The sequence below is a fragment of the Lissotriton vulgaris genome, chromosome 2_1 (genome assembly GCF_964263255.1).
Source record: "Lissotriton vulgaris chromosome 2_1, aLisVul1.2, whole genome shotgun sequence".
Classification (NCBI taxonomy): Eukaryota; Metazoa; Chordata; class Amphibia; order Caudata; family Salamandridae; genus Lissotriton; species Lissotriton vulgaris.
The window spans coordinates 397,813,737-397,838,065 of record NC_141687.1 but is presented as its reverse complement, the minus strand read 5'-3'; the positions used below and the strand labels follow the sequence as shown (position 1 = coordinate 397,838,065).

Below are 24,329 nucleotides of genomic sequence, written 5' to 3'. Positions count from 1 at the left end.
TCTCTTTTCTTGGGCGAGCTTCCCAAGGCGCCTTTAAGGACGCTAAGAGTATTTGCCTGTCTTGCCTCCAGATTTGAGCTTGTCCTCTTCTGAAAGGGTGACGGGTAGGCTGGTTTTAGTATGGGTTCTAGCTTGATGCCCCAGGTCTTAAATTGCTCTGCTTCCGCTGCAATGGACTCCGCAACATTATTGGAAGACCAGGTGGTCTTGGTCCCCTCCGGGCTATTTGGATTGGCGGCGGGCAAGAATTCAACCGAGATTAAGTCCTTGGTACTTATCCCCTCCAGGCTGGGAATATGTCCCATTAGTTTCAGGATGTTACCACGGTCGAGCGTGTCGTGTTGCCCTTGTGACTTATATTCTGGGAAAAAGATCAACATCTCTGTTGTTTGTTTAGTGCTTCCTCCCTCCTTGTATTGTGTATGATGAACTTGAGCTAATGATGCGTGGCCTGTGTGAATTTCGCAAGGTGCGGAGGTTGAACCTTCCCCTGGCATGTCGGCAGTGATGGTTGATGCTTTAAGTGAAGTCGTTTGCTTTGTTATTATTCGTGTTTCAGATGGCCGTTTTGCTTGGGACCGCTCAATTTGATTAGAAGCAGAGTGATTGATGAAGTCTGATGTTTCTGTCGCATGGGCTCTGTAAATTTGGCTTGGCGATGGTCCAAGTTTTCCGTTCCTATCCCCCACCTCAACATTTAGCCTGTGAGGGTGGTTGTTAACATTTGTTGTTGACGAATCTTGATTGGCAGTTGATTTTGATGTTCCCCTTTCCATTTGGTGAGGAGACTCCTTGCTTTGCAGTGTTGAGACTCCCGCTTGCTCCTCAGAGACCCTTGCTGTCTTGTTCTTGGCACAGTTTGGTGGTGTGAGGTGGTTGATCTTTGCTGCCGCCTCTCTTCCTCCGGCTGTTTGTTCCGACTGGTCTCTTGCCCGTGGTCCTGGGGACCCTTGCCCTTCTTGTTTCGGCTGGCTGCTGTTTGTTTGGTGCTGCTGCTGATTTGTGACTATGGGCGAGTGGTATTCGCTATCTGTTGGGTTGGCATTATTTGCGTTATCCCAAGATCTCTCCTTTGTGTCGTAGAAGATGGGAAAATATTTAGACGTGGATGTTTCAGTTTTTTGCTTGCGCCCTTTTCTTTTTTGTTGACGACGCTGTTTGGCGTTGAGTTTTTGCGAGGGCTCCTGTCCCGTTAGGGTTGTCTCTTCGTTTGAGGGTACGGAGTGGGTGGTTGGCTCTGCTGCGATTCTGGATGCTTCACTCCTGATGTCTCCTGCTTCAGGGTTAGTGGTGCCCATTTCTTTAATTGCGTTTCCTCTGTGTAGAGACTTTATATCTCCTATTAGGTCAGTTAGCATTGCGGGCAGTGAGGCTACTTTGTCTAATGCCTGGCTGCAATTGCAGCTCAGGTAGGTGTTTGTTTGTGCTTTCAGAATCAGGTTGTTTAGGTTGCCTAGCTTATCGTCGATGCCAGCTATAAAAACTGCCAGTGTATTGAGAAGATTGAGTTGGAGCTCCATTTTCTCTGATTGGTATTGCAGGGTATCTACTGCTAGTTGGATTGTATTTGGCAGTGAATTCCACGTTCCGATGTTTTGTTCCTTTCTCCGCTCATTCTCTTTAGAGTCATTGCCAGGCATGTTAGGATTTTTAGCTGCCGAAGGTAGATCAGGGGCATGAGTCCCTTTGGGATCAGGTGTGTAAGTGGCTAGCCTATCTTCCCATTCTTGTGTGTTGAGGTTGGACGCTAGTGCTCTTGCTTCGACTTTGCTAATGGATTCGTCGTGAGAACCTACAGCCTCCCCACCATAGGCTCTTTTTGCTGGATTTTGGGTTTCCTGGTCTGTGATTGATGGAGCGCGCTCAGCCATTAGATAAGACTTGATGGGTGTGCTATGGGTAAGGCTCTTCAATTGCAAGTCCAGCTCCGAACATGGTGCGGTTTCTTTTGCTAGAACCGATGCTGATGTCTGTAGGCCTGCCCCAGGAGCCTTTTCAGTGGAACAGCTGTCTAGTTCGTCAGCGGGTATTTGGGCTAAAGTGAGTTTCTCATTCTGGTTGGCTTTGAGGTCATCTAGTGGGGATGGTTAAATGTTTTCCTGGCTGCAAAGGACCAAACCAGCTGGTTATACGCACAGAGTCTTCTGGTTGTAGGCAGCGGAGTTAGAAGACTTCCTCCTTTCGCTTAAGGTCTCCAGAGCAGTGCTAGCGCTCCCGTGCCCCGCGGTGCTGCCCTGCGCAGGATCCGATGAAGGGCCACCTTGTGTCAATGAGCCTTCGGGTGCAAGCAGTGGTGGCGAAGGGCATGCTGGTCCCAAGACAGCCGGAAGCAGTGGTGATTGCAGACCGGACAGGTGCCTATTGCTCGAGAATATTGCTGCCCCCGCATCCTTTAGGAATTCAAACTTTGTGAATATTTTGGGTTGATGGAGTTTTTTGGCGGTTTGAGATGTGCTTGCTGCAGTCTCTGGTATCAAGGCAGTTGCCGATCCTTGCTCTGTTGTATTATAGCTCAGTTCCAGTGCCTGATCTGATGCGGATAGATTCAGCACCGTGCTGGTAGTCGAGTTTGCGCTCATTTTCCTTTTCTTTTTCTTATGCCCCTTCCCGTTTCCCTGTTTTTCGTTCGTTTTTGCTGTAGGCTTTGGTTTGACTCCCAGAGACCCCCTGGCCTTGCCTGACCTCATGTCGTTAATGGCGATGATGGTTGACTCGCTAGTTTTCTGTCCGTAGGTAGGCTGGATGTGAGCTGGCTGAGTTTAGGGTTGAGCGGAGCGGAGCGCACAAAGGGGCCGCAGGTCAGTCAGACCTAGTCAGACTGCCTGTCAGACCCCCTGGGCTCTTTCTTAGCGGCCGCCTCTACCGGCTCTACCGGCAGCCGCGCTCGCGCTTATAGGTTCGCCCTATTGCCTTGGGCGAATTTAGTCCCAATGTTTACTCCTTGTGTCCTCTGCACATAGGCCTTCCCAGCCGAGTCAACCACAGCAGCCTGGGCTACGCTGTCACCAGGCCCTCGCACAGGCAGGCTGCCAATACGACTCTATGCACCCCCAAGGATTTCCTCGGAGCTCGCGACAGTACTGCTCCCTGATACCAGGCGGAAAGGGCAGTGCCTGTTGCTGTCGCTGCTGTTGCTTTATCTAGGCTTTGCGCTTTGCGCTTCTGCTTTTTCGCTGTTTCCTTCCGCGGGGAGGGGGGGGAGGTGGACTGCTGGGAGTTATGTCTAGCCCAGTGCCCAATGCCGTTGATGCGGTACCTGGTGAGTGCCGGGCTCCTCTTACTCCACTTGCAGCGTCTCCCTCATTTCGCTGTCTCAGGTCGTTCCTCCCACTGCACCACCTCCTTGTCGTGGCTCGGAAACTGTTCCCGATGCCACTGGTCTCTCCCGCTCTCATGCACTCTCGCACTCCGCCGGCCACCCACGGGTGTAGAAGCAGTCCGATGCAGTCCGATGCAGGGCGGAGGGGGGAGGGGTCACGCTACCCGCTGATGCCTTTGCCTTTGCTGGTGTGCCGTGGAGCGGCTCTTGCAGCTCACGTTGGTGTGCCCCTCACAGCTTCGGGGCACATCTCGCGGATGTTAGGGAACCAGCAGCGGAGGAATGTGTGAGCAGCTGGGGCAGTCCAGGCGGTTCGTAGAGGAGCGATTCTTCGGCGTCCCCCGCTCCCGCCCCTGCTCTGCTTCTTCTACCGCTGAGGCTCGTCGGGTTCGTGCAAAAAGCAGGACTGGAGTCGATGTCCGTCAGAAGGCGCTATGCAATGGAATGGAATGGAAGTATAAAGGGCTGATACAGCTAAGGTCATTAGTAACATTTCAGGGCCCCATTGAACAAAGTCAATCTTCCGGATAAAATCAGAGGTGTCTTGCACATAGGATTTTAATCCTCTAACCCAGTCTTGTAGGAAAAGGTCAATGTGCTTGAAAACATTTTCCAAAGAGCTGTTAATGGCTGAAATTATCGGTCTCCCCAGGGGATTTGAGGAGTCCTTATGAATTTTAGGAATTAAATAGAAATTGGGGATTACCAGATGTTCTTTTTTTTTAATATATACCTCGCTTTTTGCCAATTCCTACACGAACAAACGAGCGTGGACCCGGTATTTCGCGTGCATTCCTTTATTCAGCCAGCGCCACCATAACGCGTTTCGGGAGATCCCTCCCTTGATCACATGACAGTTCAAAGCTTTCACCATTCGCTTTTTAAAGTGCAAGTGCAGTGCAGCTAGTGGATAGACATAGTGGAAATACTATACATCAGCACATCATCTAAGTCTATTATGTATTAATACATTAAATATTTCTCTACACAATGTTTAAAATTATGACCTTAGATTTTCAGCCATTCTACAATCAATTCTTAGGAAAATCCAGATTTAAAATTCGTAATGAAAAAAAAATACATGCATAAATGCTTATAGTGCCACAGTACACCATGTACCCATAGTTTGTCTTATTCAAGTGCCTTACAAAATAATATTAGTGCAATACCATAAAGTGAATAAGTAATATGTAACTACAATTTCATTTTTCAGTTCGTCAGCAAGGTGACTACCAATATTGTGCAAATATTTTTTCTTCATAAACATTCAAAGTGCAAGGCAACTTCAGGACAGTCTATCTATTTAATCTATATTTCATTTAGGGGTAATCCATGAATAAAACCATTATAAATATCAGAAGTACAATAAATAAATATACATACTTTCTATTCAATGATTCTAAAAATATATTCCCTAAGCTTCAATAAATATATCCAAAATTAGACTAAACTATCCTAAAAATCACAACACACTTTAAAATTATCATATGGTAGATCAAATATCAGATAGCATTTTCCTTTTTTAAGAGTTCTATATCTACTCAATTGACACTTATCTATGTATGGATGTTCTCTTCATTGTGTAACATCCAGTTAACTTCATGATACTTTTTGTCCACACCTATTAAAGGAAGGTATACAGGTCCTCACTTATGTTTAGACCGTTTGGATGTTTCGAATCAAACCGCAGAATATAGGATGTTTCTAATCTCCTTAGTTTAGATTCCCTATCCCCTCCTCTTTTTTGTGGCATAATGGTCTTTATGGCACAGTATTTCAGAAATCCCGGATCACTGTTGTGGCGTTGTTGGAAATGCCGTGCCACAGGGTAACTATCATCTTTGTTACAGATGGCTCGAATATGTTGTAGCACCCTCCCCTCTTATGTACAGGGAGTTTAGTGCTCCCACATACCGTAAATTACAGCTGCAGGTGAGCACATAAACTGCAAAGTCAGTTTTACACGTTGAATGCTGACTAATTTTGTTGGTTGCCGGATCAAATGCCGTAGTGTAAGAAGTGGTATTAACACCATATTGACATGCCTTGCATACCGAACATTTGTAGAAACCTTTTCTTGCCATTAGCTATGTCCCCTTTCCTCTGGTTTCAAAATAACTTCTAACCAGGGAAGAGCCCATATTGTTGTTTCTCCTAAAAGTTATGGATGGCATATTTGGCAATGACCCCCCTATTACAGGGTCGCCCTTTACAATAGGCCAGTTTCTCCTGACTATTTCCCTGATCTGTTTCTGCTGTCGTGAGAAGCCAAGGATAAGTCTTATAGGTTCCTTTTCTGTACAGTCTGTGTTTTGTTTTTTCCTGTACTTCAGTAAATCCTCTCTTGCCAATGATTTCGTTTTCTCAATCGCCGCCTGAATTACCTCCGAGCTACATCCCATATCCAAAAACCTGCCTTTACATTCACTCTGTTTTTTGTCGCAGTGGCCACCGGCCCTAGGCAGCGCGCCCAAACCAACGGACCATGCTCGCAACCTGGGATTCACTCTAGACTCCTCCCTCTCGATGACCAGACAAGTCAACACCATCTCATCATCATGCTTTAACATCTTACGTATGCTCAAAAAGATCTTCCGATGGATCCCCACCGAAACAAGAAAGACGGTCACCCAAGCACTCGCCACAAGCCGACTGGACTACGGAAACACCCTCTATGCCGGAACCACAGCCAAATTACAGAAAAAACTCCAACGCATTCAGAACGCCTCCGCCAGACTCATCCTAGACATACCCCGCCACAATCACATATCCGGTCACCTGAGAGACCTTCATTGGCTCCCCGTCAACAAGAGAATAACGTTCCGTCTCCTCACCCACAAACACAAAGCCCTCTACAACCTAGGACCCAAATACCTCAACACGTGCCTGACCTTTTACACCCCCACCCGCCAACTACGATCGTCCAATCAAGCCCTCGCCGCGATTCCACGCATCCGAAGAACCACCATGGGAGGAAGATCTTTCTCCTACTTAGAGGCCAAAACCTGGAACTCTCTCCCCACCCACCTCCGCCTTACACAGAACCACCTCTCCTTCAGAAAACAACTCAAAACTTGGCTATTTGATAAATAACGAACCCCCCCAACCCCCTCAAGCGCCTTGAGACCCTCCGGGTGAGTAGTGCGCTATACAACTCCTGACTTGACTTGACTTGACTTGACATCCTATCTGGTGACAAGCTGGTGACATCAAACCACCAGCGATGGCAACAGTGATTTCCATCTGGCGCAGACTACAGAGAGAAGTAGGATGGAGGAAAAAATTACATTGACATCGAAGACCCCTTATGGCTTGGTACAAAACGGGGTCCGGTAAATAAACTACTGGGTCTATGAAAGTGGTACATGATTGACCACTCCACACTAGAGGATGCACGGACACAAATGATAAAGTACCATTCCAACACCTTAGGGACAAATATGACATGGCACCCACACAAATATTTAAATCTTTTCAACTGCACCAAGTGCTGCAAGCAAGGATTCCCCTGGGAGAGGAAACCAAAGAGGATTGATGGTTAGTGGAATGGACATATTATCACAAAGGCAATTTCCCTCAAATACAATACACAGAGTGAACTAGATAAATTGTGGTCAGACTGGCACACAGATAAAGAGGAGCTAGACAATATTGAGGAATGCGCTGTAATTTCCATGAGAAGCCACAATACAAGCACACGTGTGCCTAATCCTATCAAAACTATTACACAGGGTATCCTATACCAGGATACTCCACTGCCCGAATCTTTAACCATTCTGGAAAGGGGTACAGAACAGACAAAGCAGCGGGTGCACAGATGGACGGGCAGTTAACCCTAGTACTGCTGGAAATATGGGGGAATTCAGACATCACATCATACAAGAAACTCCTTATCAACCTGGGTTTCCTATTTGCATAAACAGAAATTGTACATAAATGTGGAATCGCAAAGTATACACAAATTCAGAATTGGATGAGGGAAATTAATGTATGACATTGAAACTGGTATACGACGGCAGAGAATGCCCCAAGAAGTTTGAGAAAAATGGGATGGTTGGTCCACTGAAGATTAGAAATTTAGTTATTAATGGAAGGGGTACCTCGACTGATGAAGGGATGAAGGAAACCTGAATTAAGCTGAGGTTTAACAGATACAGACTGAAGACACTAGGTTGCAACGAACAGATAATCAGTGTTGGCAAGACCTCACCATAACGGAATAGATCTGCAGGTATCATATACTCACCTGGGTCTTGGTGGAGTAAAGAGGGGAGGAGGGGATAGAACGTGCAGATATTGAATTATGTAGTACAACAGAACTGTATCAATCCCCCATGTTCCACTTACAAATGGAGTTAGGACCAGAGTACTATGTTTGAACATGTATTCCTTCTCTACACACTTTTATGATTTCACATTTTAATCACTGTTACATAGTTCTATGATATCTGGGGAGGGGATGTAACCTTGCGACTAGAGCTGTCGACCTCGGACCTGGGGAACCAGGTTCGAGTCTCGGCAACGACGCTCAATATCCTGTGATTCCGGGCAAATCACTTAATCTCCCCGTGCCTAACAAAAAAATGAATGTGTTCATCTATAACGAAACTGGTGCTCATGTAAGCGCTCTGATACCTGATGTCTCGGGTCTAGTTCGGGCTATATAAAACTCTGATAAGTAAATAAATTTTAAAAAAATACAATGCCATCATCTATGTAACACTGAACATGCTGCTAGTGCCTTAATGGAATTTGAACTCATATTTCTGAACTATAAAACTTCATATTTGATTCATTCTCTGTGGGACAATTCATATTATTTTTCAAATTGTTCCTAACTTATGTTAAATAGGTGTTTGTGAGGTACTCCTCCCTGCTGGCACGCAGATTGTTCATGGGGGTAACCCTTAACTAGCTAGCTGTACAGGCCACCGAAGTCATCTGCGGAGTACCTCAAGGATCCTCACTCAGCCCCACGCTGTTCAACATCTACATGAGCCCCCTCGCAGCCATCGCGCACCAACACAACCTCAACATCATCTCCTACGCCGACGACACCCAGCTGATCCTCTCCCTCACCAACGACCCAGCCACCGCCAGAGCCAACCTACACGAAGGGAAGAAAGACGTAGCCGAGTGGATGACGAACAGCCGCCTGAAACTGAACTCAGATAAGACAGAAGTCCTCATCCTGGGATCATCACCCTCCGCCTGGGACGCCTCCTGGTGGCCCCCTGCCCTCGGCAACGCACCCAAACCAACGAACCACGCTCAAAACCTGGGCTTCATCCTTGACTCCTCCCTCTCGATGATCAGACAAGTCAACGCCGTCTCCTCGTCATGCTTCAACATCCTACGTATGCTACGTAAGATCTTCCAGTGGATCCCCACCGAAACCAGGGAGACGGTCACCCAGGCCCTCGTCACCAGCCGACTGGACTACGGGAACACCCTTTATGCTGGAACCACAGCCAAACTCCAGAAAAGACTCCAGCGCATCCAGAACGCTTCAGCACGACTCATCATGGACATCCCCCGACACAGCCACATTTCCGGACACCTGAGAGACCTGCACTGGCTCCCCGTCAGCAAAAGAATCACGTTCCGACTCCTCACCCACGCACACAAAGCCCTCCACAACCAAGGCCCCAGATACCTCAACGACCGCCTGACCTTCTACACTCCCACCCGCCAGCTACGATCGACCACCCACGCCCTAGCCACCATTCCACGCATCCGAAGAGCCACAAGGGGAGGAAGATCCTTCTCCTACCTGGCTGCCAAGACCTGGAACTCCCTCCCCATCCACCTCCGCCTGACCCAAGACCACCTCTCCTTCAGGAAGCAACTCAAGACCTGGCTTTTCGAGCAGTAGAGGACGAGCCAAGCGCCTTGAGACCCTCCGGGTGAGTAGCGCGCTATATAAATGCTTTGATTGATTGATTGATTGATGGTATGTCATATAAAAACCATTCACAAACAAGAAAAGCATTAACAAAGCAAAAAGATCAGCAGGCAACATGAGATGTATTGACTTTGCCAATGATCATTTTTCAAATGCTTCTTGGCGTGGAGCTGTTTCTCTATGAACGAGGATATGCTGTGTGCTCAACTACTGGCAGTTGACTCCATAATACAGGATAATGCAAATCCCCGCTGCACAACATCACTAATCGATAACAATAAAAAATATACCTTTAGAATGTGATCATGGTTTTAAGAATGAGTAGCAAAAGAGAATATGGTTAACATAATATCTGCATAACTACTGCACAAAATACAACAAATTTACTAAGAACTAAGGGGCTGGTTACGATGGCGGACGGACTTCAGTCTGTACGCCATAGTACTGGGGAGTAGGACCGCCTTCCCACAAAGTGGCTGTGCCACAGGGGAAATTAATATGCAACCGCCACCATGGTGGTCGCAATAACTATATTTTACATTGTTGCGAGTGAAGCTGGCTGCACGGGACATGTAACATACTCCTGCTCTATATGGCAGGCACCATGCAGAGCCTGCCACATGGTGCAGGGATATGTAGGGGGTGCTACAGGCCTCCAAAGTCCCTTTCCGCCTGCCTTTTCATGGTGTGTGACCTGACATGAAAAAGGCAGGCGGAAAAGGGCATCATAATCCCTACGGCAGTCCCTGGCAGGCACCGCCAACGTTGTAGGGATATGAGTCCCTTCCGATGTTCTGGCCGGATCCCTGGAGCCCCTCAGAACTGTGGCGTTCGGTCTTCCCGACCACCAAATACATGCCCACCAGTGTAATGTGGCGGGCATAAGACTTGCTTACAGTAGTGGTGAAACGGCCACCGACAGGCTGTCAGTGTCAGTTTCACCACCATTATGAGCCGGCCATGATTGTTCCCACAGTACAACCATTTTTGTAACATCTCTTACCTAAACATCACCAATTTTAATCTTGCATTCTGTGACACTAACAACAATATTCTGCAATATATTTTTTTCTGAAATAGTCAATCTGGTTTCAAAAGATAGGTTTATTACCTATCTTTATGGTATGCTTTGTTTTTTACATCTGTAATAACGTTTATTTCCAACAGAAAGAGTGAGTGGAAAACTAAAACAGCGAAAGAAGATCTAAAATGTTGACTAATTTAAAATTGGTTGCTTACAAAAAATACCTATTTGAAAGGATGTGTGTTTTACTGCTTAACTGTATACAATGAGAGAATGGGGTTAGTGGGACTTGCCAGTAAGTATGTAAGTAAGGCTAATTGAAAGAAAACAGTTTGGAGGTCTGAGGACTTTCTCTCTGTTTGGAAGAAGGATGGTGATGTATTATTACGTAGAAAAGACTGGATGTCTTTGCACAAATATGTTTAAAAATTTAAAGCGAACGTGCCAGTCCTAGGAACAAGAAAACATAAGCGGCTGTTGTTCATGTTACTTATGTTTTTTGCACTATTCTTTTAGAACAAATGCATTCTCGTGTCACAAATTGATGCGAGGAGACATTTTGAGGTAAAATATACTGCAAATTTACATTTCATGTAATAATGCATAATTTTGCCAAATTTTGCATAATTACGTGAAAGCAAATCATGCGAAGTTCGCACATCTCTACTTTTTATACTTGAGAGTGTGCTCTTTATTGCCCTAGGGAACCTGCCCATAACTGTGCAACAGAGTGTAGCACTTTTGCAAAGGAATACGCTCAGCTCTGTTGAATCAGAGAACAGTCCCATTGTTGGGCAATATATTATGCAGAATGTGCCATTGTATTCCACAGAATGGTATTCAAGTATATGTTATTGGATCCTCCTTCCCACTCTCTCTCAATCTCACTACCCGATTTTTGTCTTTAACTCTCTCAGCCTTGACAGATTCTCGTTTTTCTTAATAAATGTAAATATTGGTGAATGTAAACCACTAGAATGACTTACTCTGTCAGCATGCTTCTTGTCCAGGGTTCTTACAAGCTGATCATCAGATGTGCTCACTGTATCTTCTGAATCAATCTTTAAAAGAAAATCAATAATAAAGGTTTTGACCTACAGCTTCTTCAGCATCAATAAATTCACAGTAGAAGATCGTATTATGTGACTCATCAAACCAGCTTTGGCATTCAGTCTCTTGCAGGTTTTGAGCATTAATGTTGGTCTCTGCCCATGGCCAAGCGTTTGCTTCCTACTCTGTACGGTGCTATTTGTGGAGTGTATACAAGTACCTAATATATTATATATCTTGATTTGAAATACGCAAAAGTACATTTCCAGTCTATATACATGTGAGTATATTAAATGCCTGCAAAAACAAAATCCTCGTATAACCATGGTAGAACTATTAAATATTGCAAAAATCTGTTTAAATAGTCCATATTCAACACAGTAGTTAAACAGTAAGGTTAGCCATTTAACCACACCTGCCAACTGACACGATGTCATTGTATGTCACATGATTTCGGTTCCCTTCACATGATCACCCTGTGAGGAGCCAAAATCACAAAGTGGCAGGGAAAATCATCTGAAAACCACTGTAAGCAGTGGATTTCCAACCCGTTTTCGGAGGCAATAAGCCGCTGATGTACATTAGGAGATGTATAAACACCCCAGGGCATCAGCAACAGCCTCAATGACCCTTTGGGGCCGATTACTATGTCTTTCGGAAAGCCTCCGACCGCTAGTTGGAAGTTATTCAACTGTGCTCGGAGGTTTTCCGACCGACTCGGTTGGTTTGAGGTCCGACCGGTGAATTATGATGTCAGCGGTCGGAGTGTAAACCGGCCGGTCATTCCGGCTGTCGGAGAAATCCAGCTGGTCAGACCCGCACTGTAATCTGCTATTGACAGTGATTCCGCTGTCGGGATTTCGATGTCGATGTCCGACAGCCTTTCCGTGCCGGCCTCTCCGACATGGAAAGGCTGTCAGAAAGCGACTTTAGGGGTCCCTAGCAGGGCCCTATTGACTCCACGGCCTACGGTTTGTGCCCAAGGGGGTCCCTGGGTGCATGCCATATGGTGCAGGGTTTTACACACACCCCCATTTCTTCGTGGAGGCCTGTATCATGGGCGGCTTATGGACGTAGCACAAGCTCACATAGAGAAATGAGAGTATGCGACTGAACAGTATTCGGTCACATTGTAATCAGGCCGTCAGACCCGTCGTCCGGAGGTTGGTTGGTCGGTCCTGGACTGTGACGTGAAGGTCGGAAGCAACTCCGACCGACATTGTAATCAGCCCCTTTATTTTATTTTTTGGGGGATGGGTGGATGGCTTGGTGAGGGGCAGAGAGCCTATTAGGTGCACTCGGAAAAAGGCCCTGCCCCCTTCTCACTCGGTGTAATTAATTTGTAAATTGTCAGGTATGATTTACCCATCCAATCTTTGTAATCATAGCTGAAGTTTAAAGATTGTTTTTGGTTGTTCGACAGAATATCAACCTCAAAAGTACAGTGGCACAAAAAACTTTCTGTCAAAATATTAACAACCAAAATATCGATTATACATACATATAAGGTAAAGTACACAAATCTCATCTGCCAAAATATTGTAGTCCAAAATAGTGACATTATATTGGAAAGTGTATGTATTTCAATACAATTTGCATTTTTGTAGTTTAAAATAAAAGTTAAAATATTTTTTTAAACATGTGCTATATGTTAAAAAATATATAACACACAAATAACATATACATTAATTTATTATCTTGAAAATGGTCTAAAAAATAAATGTAATGTAATGTTATCACTATAATACCAATAATAAATTATATCATAAATATAACAATACGTGTATTACAAAAACAGTTTAAAACAACATTTTAATGTATATTAAATATTAAAACACACCATAAACAATAACAAATCAAAACATATTTTACATTTACGAAGCATTCTAAATGTTTTAAAAATATATAACAAATTATATTTCAAAAATACTAAAACACAACACAACACAAAATAGTAGTAAGAAAAAAGATACATTAAAATATATACTTAATTAAGAAATTCCAGGATGAAGTAATGTAAACCACAATTTTAACTAGAACCCTAACAACATTGGGGAAAATGCATACATTGTGCTGGAAGAGAGACTCTGACGTATTATTCTAACTCAAGTCAACAGACCTGGTGGAAAATGCATACATAGGAAGCTGGACAAATTTACTATTCCAACTCCAGCCCCATACATTGGGCGGAGGACGTTAGATTGGAAATTTTGATTTTAGTTACAGTCCAACAAACATTGGGGAAAAGACATACATTAGGTGACAGGATGAGGATGCAGGGGTTGATATTTACTATTCTAACTCCAGTCCAACAAACATAGGGGAAACAGCATACACGAGGCAACTGGCATGTGTGTGGGATTGTTAATTTACTATTTGAACAATCTAACAAATAGTGGGGAAAGTTGGGGGCAATCCAATTTACTAGCATAACTGCTGTCTAACAAACATTGAAGTAAAGTGCAATTCTGGAATGGGTCAGATTTACTGTTCTTACTCTAGTTTAACAAACACTGGGGAAGTGCATATATAAGGGAAGAGGACACAGAGTCAGTTTTACCATCATAGCTCCAGCCCAGCAAACAAACATGGAGGGAAAGTTCAGACATAGAGGGTGGACTAGATTTACTATTCTAACTCTAATCCAACAAACCTTGGAGAAAAAGCATATATTGGAGAGGTCAGATTCACTACCCCAACTAATATAAGTACACAATTAAAATTATGATGATAAATCGAATAAAAAATTTGAAAAACCTTAATTTCAAATACAATCTAAAACTTATAAAAGAAAGTGCAAATAAATCAGAAATGTAAAAACTATTGCGTAAAATATTTTTAAAATAAAAAATATCCCTTGACTTCCTATTTAACACATACAAACCAAAACCAATCTTATGATAACGAAAAATTATTTTACATTTTTTTAAAAACCTAAAGAATGTGGTTACAATTTTGAAATGTTATATATTCAACCTTTTAATTAATTATAATTTAACAATTTCTTTTAGAAAATGTTTCTCAAACATAACCCCAATGTATTCTAACCCATAACCTGTAATAAACATGTACTCAATAATTGTATAGAAATACATAATATAATCACATATTTCAATAAGTTAAAAAATAAACAATTTAAATGTAAACAATGTAAAACATAAACTAAAACATGACTCACTTAACAATAATTAATATATACTTGAACTTTAGTACTGCACACCAAGGGGGTGATTATGATGTCGGGCAGGCTCACATCCGCCCAACACCGATGCGGAAACGGGACCAACCCACCTCAGGTTGGCGGTCGTGACCCCCTAATCACTATGCGACTGACGCTTTTTGGTCACATACTCCCATTCCTCTATGGTAGCTCACGTTACGGGCGTAAACCGGGTGTAGCAGAAGCTCCCATAGAGGAATTGGAGACTGTGTTCATCCCTGCACCGTGTGGCAGGCACCTCACGGTGCTTGCCACACAGAGCAGGGATGAACAGGGGGACACCTCCCAACCGGAGACTGTAGAGGGTAGGGGCCCTGTTAGGAGCCCCATATTCGCTCTTCAACTGGCTTTCCATGCGGGAAAGCCCGACATAGGAAGCCTGCCAGTGACCTAGTATTGTAAACCCAAGGGCGGAAAGGTCACCCTTTGGGATTACGGGCCGGCCTCCGACTGGCCAACGGGCTCTTTGAGCCCTTCGGAAGCCAACCGTAATGACTGGCCGGTTTAATTTCCAACCGCCAGCATGGTAAAGAGTAGGCCTGGGCAGTAAATTTCGTTCTGCTCGCGGAATTTGGGTCATTTCACGTTCCGCAGAGAACACGGAATTGCCAAAAATTCCATGATCCGCTGCTTTGCACGATTTTTTGCTTGTTTGCACTTTCAAAATGCGTATTCACAAGGTATTTCCCCCAAGCACGCAAACAGCGTTTGCGAACAGGGAAAAAGCATCGCAAACGGGCGGAACAAGCAATTTCCATGTTCGTGGAACATTTGTGTGCTCGCAGAGATTTTTTACCGTTTCACGCAGCTTTGCGTAGTGCGACTACATAAATTCCACCGACAACTAGTAAAGAGGCGGTTGGAAATTAAACCAAGATGCAGCCCGTAAAGGCTCCGACTGACGGTTGGAGCGTTTCCGGGCCACATAGTAGTCAGCCCCTAAATCTCACAATAATACCCAAATCACAAAAATGAAAAAGTAATGGTAAAATAATAACACGAGTAAAAAATATATATCAATACCAAAACTTACAAATTTAAAATATTAAAGAAGAACAAGAATTAATATAAATGTCTAAAAAACACTTTCCGCTCAATCTCCAATAAACCTTACAACCTTGTATTTTAAATGACTACCTATTTTAATACTATATTCTAAATTTTAAACAATTAACATTCTAATCAATTACAATTCATTATCCTATAATAAAAAGACTACCCACCCAAGCCCCCAATAAACCTATCAACCAAAAAATATACTAAATATTACCCTAATATTTAAAAATAAAATCATTACAAATAAATCTCAGGAAACATAAATATTAAATATTAAATAGAAACATAATACAATAAAAACATATTTAATCTTCAATCTTACTGTAAAACTATAAACAAAATAACAATACCTTTGATATTTTTGTCCATGATATTTTTGTATTCATGATATTTTGACCTTTTTTACACAATATCATAGTGTAACAATATTTTTGAGACAATATTTGGTTGGAATACCTTTTCTTCTTTGAAAATATGACCTCGGTCCACCGGAATATATCTTATATTGCTCTTGGCTTCATGACTTCCACTTTCTTCTCTCCCACTGCTAGTATAACGAATTCGACCTTTTCTTGAACTCGAAGTGGAAACCTGGTCCGGGTCAATGAAATCTACAAATGAGAAAATAGTGGCTACATCTCAGCTGCGTAAAAGCATTGATGGGCATAGCTAGACGCTAGACTGCCAAACTGCCTTACAATGCAAATATATATATATATATATATATATATATATATATATATATATATATATATATATATATATATATATATATATATATATATATATATATATATATATATATATATTCACTGGAAAAAAACATGGGTTTCCGACATGTTATAGTTGGGGATTAATATTTAGAGAAACCTTTGAAATTCACTTAAAAAACCATAGGTTTCAGACATATTATAGTTGGGAATTAGCATTTAAAAAACCTTAGAAATTCCCTGAAAAAACCTTAGGTTTCAGGGGTGTTATAGTTAGCTAGACATTTCACTCGTACAACACCATTGAAATTCCTCCGTAATAGTTAGTTGTACTAACTATAACTCGCGCGCATGCAATCCACTGCTGATGATGTCACATATTACATCATTCATGACATGGTCAGTGAAATCACTGATGACATCTCAAATTACCTCACTGATGACATCACTCATTACATCATCCAGTCAATGTGGTTTGGTTTGTTATTTAAATATGTATTATATATATATACCAATCTGCATTGAAGAATGAGTGGATATATAAATATCTGGATGGAGGATTTAGTAGCAGTGTGATTGACTGTTTACTTGACTAATTTATAGTGGCTCACTAAATATATTGAATAGTGACTAACCTGTGTGAATATCACTTTGTCAGTTGTTGTGTAAACTGCTGCACCAGTTGGTTACTAGCTATGTGAAAGTCTATATTAGTTATTGATTAGTTAACTTAGTATTTGTATGGGAGAGTGAGTATGTGTGTGGTTCGGTGGGGTGTGTGTGACTGCCCAAAGATGTGTGAACAGTTGATTTAGTAAATATATGAGGTTAAGACTACATATTATAACAGTTGTTTGGGTGAGTGAATATCTTTATGGGTGTGGTGATGAGCAAATATATGTCTGAATGGTACATGTCCAACAAACTAGAAAAATAAAACGCAGTGTATGTGACAGTTGTTGTATATAAATAAGTATACATAAGACTCAGTGATTGTATGAGTGCCTGTATAAATAACTATACTTGTAATAGTGATATTATAACACACTAATAATGAGTTACTATCTATAGGAATAAATGAAGTGGTGTTTGTATAAGTGTGTAGCTGAGTAAATGTAAGTATGATCCATTGTTTGCATAAGTGAGTAGGATGACTGCATAAGTGAATAGGATGTGTGCTGTGTGTAATGTCAATATAGGTGTATAAGTATATTTGATAGTGTTCTATTGATCATTGACAACATGTATGAGTGAATCTATATGTAATTGATTAGATGTGTGTGTAGATCTAGGAATCACTGAGTGGATTTTTAGATACTTGTATTGCTGTGTCAATGGATTCAAATATAGTACTCTGTATTTTACAGTGAGTGATAAAAGGTTATACTAGTGTATGATGAGGTGTATCTCATTGTCACGTGGATAATGTCATCAGTGATGTCATCAGTGATGTAATTTGAGATGTCATCAGTGATTTCATCAGTGATGTCACTGACCATGTCATGAATGATGTAATATGGACATCATCAGCAGTGGATTGCGGGCGCGCGAGTTATAGTTAGTACAACTAACTATAACGGAGGAATTTCAATGGTTGTGTACGAGTGAAAAGTCTAGCTAAATATAACACTAATGAAACCTAAGGTTTCTTCAGTGAATTTCTAAGGTTTTTTCAATGCTAATTCCTGACTATAACATGTCTGAAACCTATGGTTATTTCAGTGAATTTCAAAGGTTTTTAAAATGCTAATTCCTAACTATAACATGTCTGAAACCTATGGTTTTTTCAGTGAATTTCAAAGATTTTTTCAATGATAATTCTTAAATGTATTAATTGTTGTATTTATTTTTTTAATACTGATTTACCATATTTTTTTAACTATTTATTTTTAGACGTTTTATTTTTTAAATTACATTATAATTACATTATACATTACATTACAAAATATACTTTCTCAGAGTGAATTACTTTAGTTTACATACTTTGCAAATAGGCATTAGACATTTAAGTACAGTAGTTACAGTTGTTGCAATGGGCAACACAATTTCAAACACAATGCAACATTGAGATGAATGTGAATTTCTAGTTTATTTTTATTTATTTATTTTAGTAGTTTTATATAGCGCTAGCCGGACCCAAGGGTGTTGGAGCGCTTTACAGAGTAAACATTGCAAAGATAACAAACTAGACAAGAGAAAGAGATAAAAAATAATGCATGGCGATGTTGCAAGGTCAGCTTCGTAGTTGAGGGAACATCTGTTTCGCTGACATGATGATGGAGCGGTAATTAAGAGTCTGTTACCCCACTCTGAGTGCTCCTATCGATTCCCTGGGGCACGATTGAGGAACAGGATTTTGAGTTGAGTTTTGAATTTTACAAAGGAGGGAATGGTTCTGATGTGGGGAGGAATGAAGTTCCAGATTTTGGGCGCGCTTCAGGCGAAGGAACGACTCGCAGTTTATGGCAGGATGACAAATAAAGAGTTTGAGCTCATGAGGTTCCTGGCCTGACCGGCTTTTTTGAGTTTGGCCGCCAGGTATTCGGGTTTGCCGGTATGTATGGCTTTATGAGTGAGGCACGCTGCTCTGAAGCTGATCCTCATTTTAACTGGGAGCCACTTAAGTTCACTGAGTGCAGAGAGATGTGGTCAAATTTCTTGATTCCGGGGACCATTCTGGCTGCCACTCAGAGTTGTTCTGATGGGGGCTAGGTGTGACTTTGCAATTCCTGAGAGGACTGCCTTGATAGTACCAGTGTTTGAGTGGCCTGTCTGAGAGCACCAGGCGGGATGAAGGGTTTCATTTTGTTCAGGAGTTTAAGGTTAAGGAAGGTGCTCTTAGCCGAATTCTTGATGTGTCTGGTCATGTTTAGTTTCGGGTCTTGTGTGATGCCTAGTGATTTGACAGAGTCAGCTAGGGTGAGATTCCCGTTGAGCGCATCTACGGCTTTGAGCCATGGATCACTTTTCTAACCACTTGACTGTATCCTAGATTCAGTCCTTGGACATCTACTGTAAATAGTTGAGTAAAAGCGTTTTGGTTACAGTAGTGATTTTTAAGGAATATTATTGTATTTTAAAAGTTGACAATTTTTTTACATAGAATCACCAATGTTATCCGAAGGGAGAAAATTCACTTAGCAGGTAAGTAGTGTTATCGTTACTTTTTCTTACTGAGGGGTGGATCCTGGATCCAGCACTGGTGCATCTCCTGTGAACAGTTGAAAAAATGCGTTTAAGTCATACAGGCGATTTTTAAGGAATATTTTAGTTTGCAAAAATAGACACTTCAAAACTTTTCTGGTGAAAACCAGACAATGGATTCCTATTGAAGGAAATACAACTTACTGGTAAGTACAGTTAGAATTACTTTTCAGGGTCAGTGCTGGACTAAAAGATGCAGCACTGGGTTCTCTCCTGATAACAGGTGAGTAAATCTGGATTCGTTGTTCGGATGATTTTAGGTGAATATTTTAAAGTTCCAAACTCCACACTTAGAAGAATTTCCTCCTGGGCCACTAACAGCCGTGGGGACCCTATCCCCCGTGGCTGGCCCTCTCCCATGGGGGCCGTGGTGGGGTCGCCAATCCCCCATGATCCCGCCGGCTCCCCACGTCCTGCAGGAGCCAGCATTGCTTTTTCAAATGGGGAGCAGCTAACAAGCCCCGGGGATGGTTGTCCCCGGGGCTTGGGGGTCCATAACGGACCCCCAAATAAAAAACATAGTGCCCCGGGGAGGTGGCGGTCCCCGGGGCTCGTGGGGGGGCTCATGCCCTCCCACACAGGTTTTTTTATTTTAAAAAAAGCTCCCGGTGGCGGTTCTTCGGGTCTGCGGGGGGGGGCTGTGAGCCTCCTGCATATATTAGCAAAAAGCCCCGGGGTGGTGGTTCCCGGGGCTGGGGGGGCCCTTTGGGCCACCCACTTTACTATCTAATTGCCCCTGGGATTTGGCCCCCCAGGGGCTTATAAGTAATCTTTGTTTTTTTTTCATCTGCAAGATCCGCACATCCTGCGCGGATTTTGCCGATTTAAAAAAGAATAATAATTTTGGGCCCTAGGGGTTCTTTTGGGACCCTCTGAGCAGGCTTAGGGGGTCAGGGTGTTTCTACTCTGCACTCTTTTTTTGTGTTTTTCGTGTTTGTTTATTATGTTTGGTGTGCCTCGTTGTACCGAGGCACAAGATGGCTGCCAACACTTCCTGATTTGGAGTGTTGACAGCCAATTAGAATACAGCTTGTGCACTGCAGGGTGCCCTTAAGGTGCGCGGATCCTGCGCGGCTATAGATATATATGTACTTTTAAATGTCATTTTCTCAGAAACTACTGAACGGAATTACACCATTTAAGCAAAAGGCACAAGTCAGAACTGAGGACTACCTCTTTGCCAAAATTGGTGTAATTCCGTTCAGCAGTTCGGGCTGTAGCTGCGGCTAAAGGTCCCTTTTTTCTCTGCCCCGCTACACTAATCACCCTAAGACTTTTAAGATAGGAACGGACCAGAGTTGGCCATTAGTTTTGAAAATTTCGCGAAGATTCATCAACCGGCGCCAAAGTTATTCCAAAGAGAATGTTGCAGATTTCCTATGGAAAATAAGTCCTAACTATAACTACCTACCGGCGACCGCAGGTAGGTAATATTATATATATTACCAGCACGGAGACATGAAATAATTAAAGTGGGGATGTGACCTGAGGCCCACTGGAGGGCTAGAAAGCTTTCATTGATATTGGCATGAAATGAACGTTTGGGATGCACATAATGGTACCAAGACGGCATAATTTTTGGACTTCCACTCCCAGCATGCCGCTTACTGGAAGGCGGATGCAACACAAGGAAAAATTGGTTACAGTTTATTTTATGTTTGCCCAAAACGTGCCTCCCCATGAATAAGGTGCTTGTAGCACTGAAACGCGTCAGGGAAATGTATTGGTTGGGCCACATGATGCCGCTTTGTCATTAAAAGGTTTTGTTAAACCCGTCTCTGTGGAGTGGGACTTTAAAGCTCGGAGCTTTCTTTGTTGGATATATATATAATATTTCCTATTTCATAACTTCTCTAGTTGCTCATTTCATAATTAATATAACATTAAGCCTACAAATGTATATATTTATTGTGCTATAAATAACAACACCAGGCTGCTTAAGGTCCACATTTCTGTTTCCTTTCGGGGTAAGTGAAGATATATCTTTGCAGGAACTGGAATCTCTGTAGTAATTAGAGATTCTTATTCACAAAAACTTGCTCACTTTGCCACTGGATTCTAGCAAGCCGGGCTGAAGACGTTTGGAATGCCAGAAACCGGTCCTCTGAAGCTTGTTTCCGGTCCAGGGAAGGCATGGCTTGGCAGTTCGGGCTGGACTGTTCCCATGAGGCACAGGGTCAGACTGATTTGCATATAGCCATGTCTGAACTGGGGTGGCAGAGTGGGCTAAAGAACGGTGATGGATCAAACCCAGATCTTTTGACTGGGTGTGAGTGTTTGATTGGTTCAGATACTCCGTCCATCACCACCCCCTTTTATTCACAAAAACAGGCACTGGGGCTAGAGGTCAAGACAGTGGACAATACAAATGTACTGATCACCTACACAAAACATTCAGAAGTTTGAGGGAACCCAAAAACATACATTTTACAATAACATGCCCGCACTTCTAAACTTACTTCTAAATAAAGCATGTGCAACTGGTGTAGCAGGTGTGTGAAAGGGGACAACATATTTTAAGGAGGTGCAGGCAAAGGTGAAAATGGCCAAAGACATATTTCCATAACTCCGGGCTTGTGGCTTGTCAACTCTGTACACATGTATATTTTCTCAGAAGGGCGGAGCACGCTGATTCAATATGGGTGCTCAAAGATACTCAAGAGCATGGCAGCTTTCAGTGCTGCTGTCTGTGCGGTAATTGATTGTGTTTTTGTGAAGCTTGCACTGCTGCCATCTGTGTCCTGGTTGGTCTGTGTGTGCGGGAAGCCATACTGTTACTTTTCGACGTATGGTATATAATTATTCACTACCCCTGCATATGCTGTCCATTATGTACCTCTTTTTTGTATGTTAGGAAACATGCACTCCGAATGCCTGTGCTGAACCTATTCTGTGCTTGTGAGGGAACCTTGCACTGCAGATGATACACACTGTTTTTGTGAGTTAGAGAAGTACACACTGTTGTTGGCTTTGCCTTGTCTGTGCTTTGTGTTGGAAGTATGGTAAAATCTTTTCTATATACAAAGGCCATCTGATTGACTTTGTGAATGTTTATTTAGCTCAGCTAACATTGATTAACAATCATAAACTGCCCTGCCCCTAGTCCTAAGCACATGGGACTCCATGCTCCCAAAAATACACTGCTCTTCAAAATTCTGGCAGAATGAGGGCTACTGGAATGATGTGCAAAGGAAGATCAAATTATGCAATTGGATGGACTTGCTAAAGTATGCAGTAAGCGTAATGTGGCACATATGTGGCAGACTTACTTCACTATTTTGTCATTTTTAAACGTTAAAACTGCCTCTGCAAAGGCTTCACCTCATTAGCAACAGTTGTACGGCTTAATACAGCAATGAATAACTGAAAGGTTACCAGTTATCATTTGCAAACGGCCTGTTTAGGGCACATTTTGCAGCAGGCGATGGATTATGTGGCATGTGTGGCAAATCCATAGTTATATAGAAAGTGCAGATGCTACAGAATTCCATAATTCCAGTGCCTCGGAGTATAATTTGCATGAATAAAAGAGAGCTATTCAATGCAAGCCACTGGTCTTCCCCGGTTGGGTCTTATTGTGAACCACAGAAGGAGTAAACCCCTTAAGACATGGAATACCTTAGTTGTGTGCCCTTTCAAATGACCTCTCAGTGCTTCGATCCACTGCTAGAGAAATGGAAAATACTTCTTAATACTGTTGACATCAAGGAGTGTGCAGCTAGCCACGCGCATGCATGACCGGTCAGTAACGGATTCGTCTACGTTAAGGTAACTGGTCCATGACTGACCCACATGGCCACCGGACAGGGTTGCTGATGCTGAATTACTGTAGGTAACGGTTTCTGTTACCCCTCTCGCTCCTACTCCAAACCTAAGGCAACAGATTATCAAGCCGAGAACCCTAAAATGAGCAGTCTTAGCCCATACCGGGCTCCAATGAACATAATGTGGAAGACAACGTGACTTAAATATTAATCTTAGACAAGGTATCCATGCAGTAGTGCTTGCAGAGGGTTGCAATAAAACCCATGTGGCCACCCTACATGTCTCTCTAAGTGGCTGGCTAGGGCTTTAAAAGCCACAGGAGCTCCCTTAACTTTTGGAATGATCACAAATCCGCTGGGATACGCAGCCACTTGTGAATATTAGAAATATGAAATATAAGACAATATTCATCGGCTACAAGATGGCTTGCCAGTGAAATGAGCACTGTAAGCCATAAGGAATGTTAAGAAGTTGTGAGCTTTATCTTCCATTAAAATCAATTTCATATTTCCCTAGACTAACTCACCACTAATCTACTTTTTGGGCTCCTCGCCGAAATGAGGAGTAGCAAGTGCTATTTAAATGCAAACCCTTCCCTCTTCTATCCCTCCACTATACTTTTCAATCCAAATAACAGACTAACATGTCCACCGCTCAAATAAATTTAATATTTCAGAAACTAATTCACACCAATCTTTTTTGTGCTACTCGCCAAAAAAGCACTTTGGTGCCTCATCAGGGGTAGTAAGCGCTATATAAATGCAATTACATTAACAATCCTTCTGATTATCACTTAATAGCACATTTGAATTCAAGACTATGGAGAACCTAAGCTACTTAATTAAAGCACACGCCATTCATATCAATCTTAGTTTGATGAAAAGAAACAGTCAAAAGTAACAATGAGAAAACGAGATTTCATGTCTTGTCTTCAGTGGTTGTATTTTATTCTCTTCCGATGATCTTCTTTTAGCCAACACGTGTTTTGCCGCTTTACGGTGATAACCCTACGACTTCGTCAGGGCTGGTATGTAGATAATGCTTCACCGGTCTGACCTCCTGCCCAGATGGATCAG

General features: G+C 42.6%; 1 protein-coding gene across 1 annotated transcript in view; it reads right to left on the bottom strand.

Annotated features, from left to right (window-relative positions):
- Positions 1-24,329, bottom strand: part of KIAA2012 (KIAA2012 ortholog) — a 598,843-nt gene that overhangs the window by 328,058 nt on the left and 246,456 nt on the right. The window contains exons 13-14 of the mRNA XM_086954068.1: positions 16,031-16,185; positions 11,235-11,309 (exon numbers count right to left, since the gene is read on the bottom strand). Of these exons, the coding sequence (XP_086810194.1) occupies positions 11,235-11,309; positions 16,031-16,185 (230 nt within the window). The remainder of the gene's footprint in view (positions 1-11,234; positions 11,310-16,030; positions 16,186-24,329) is intronic.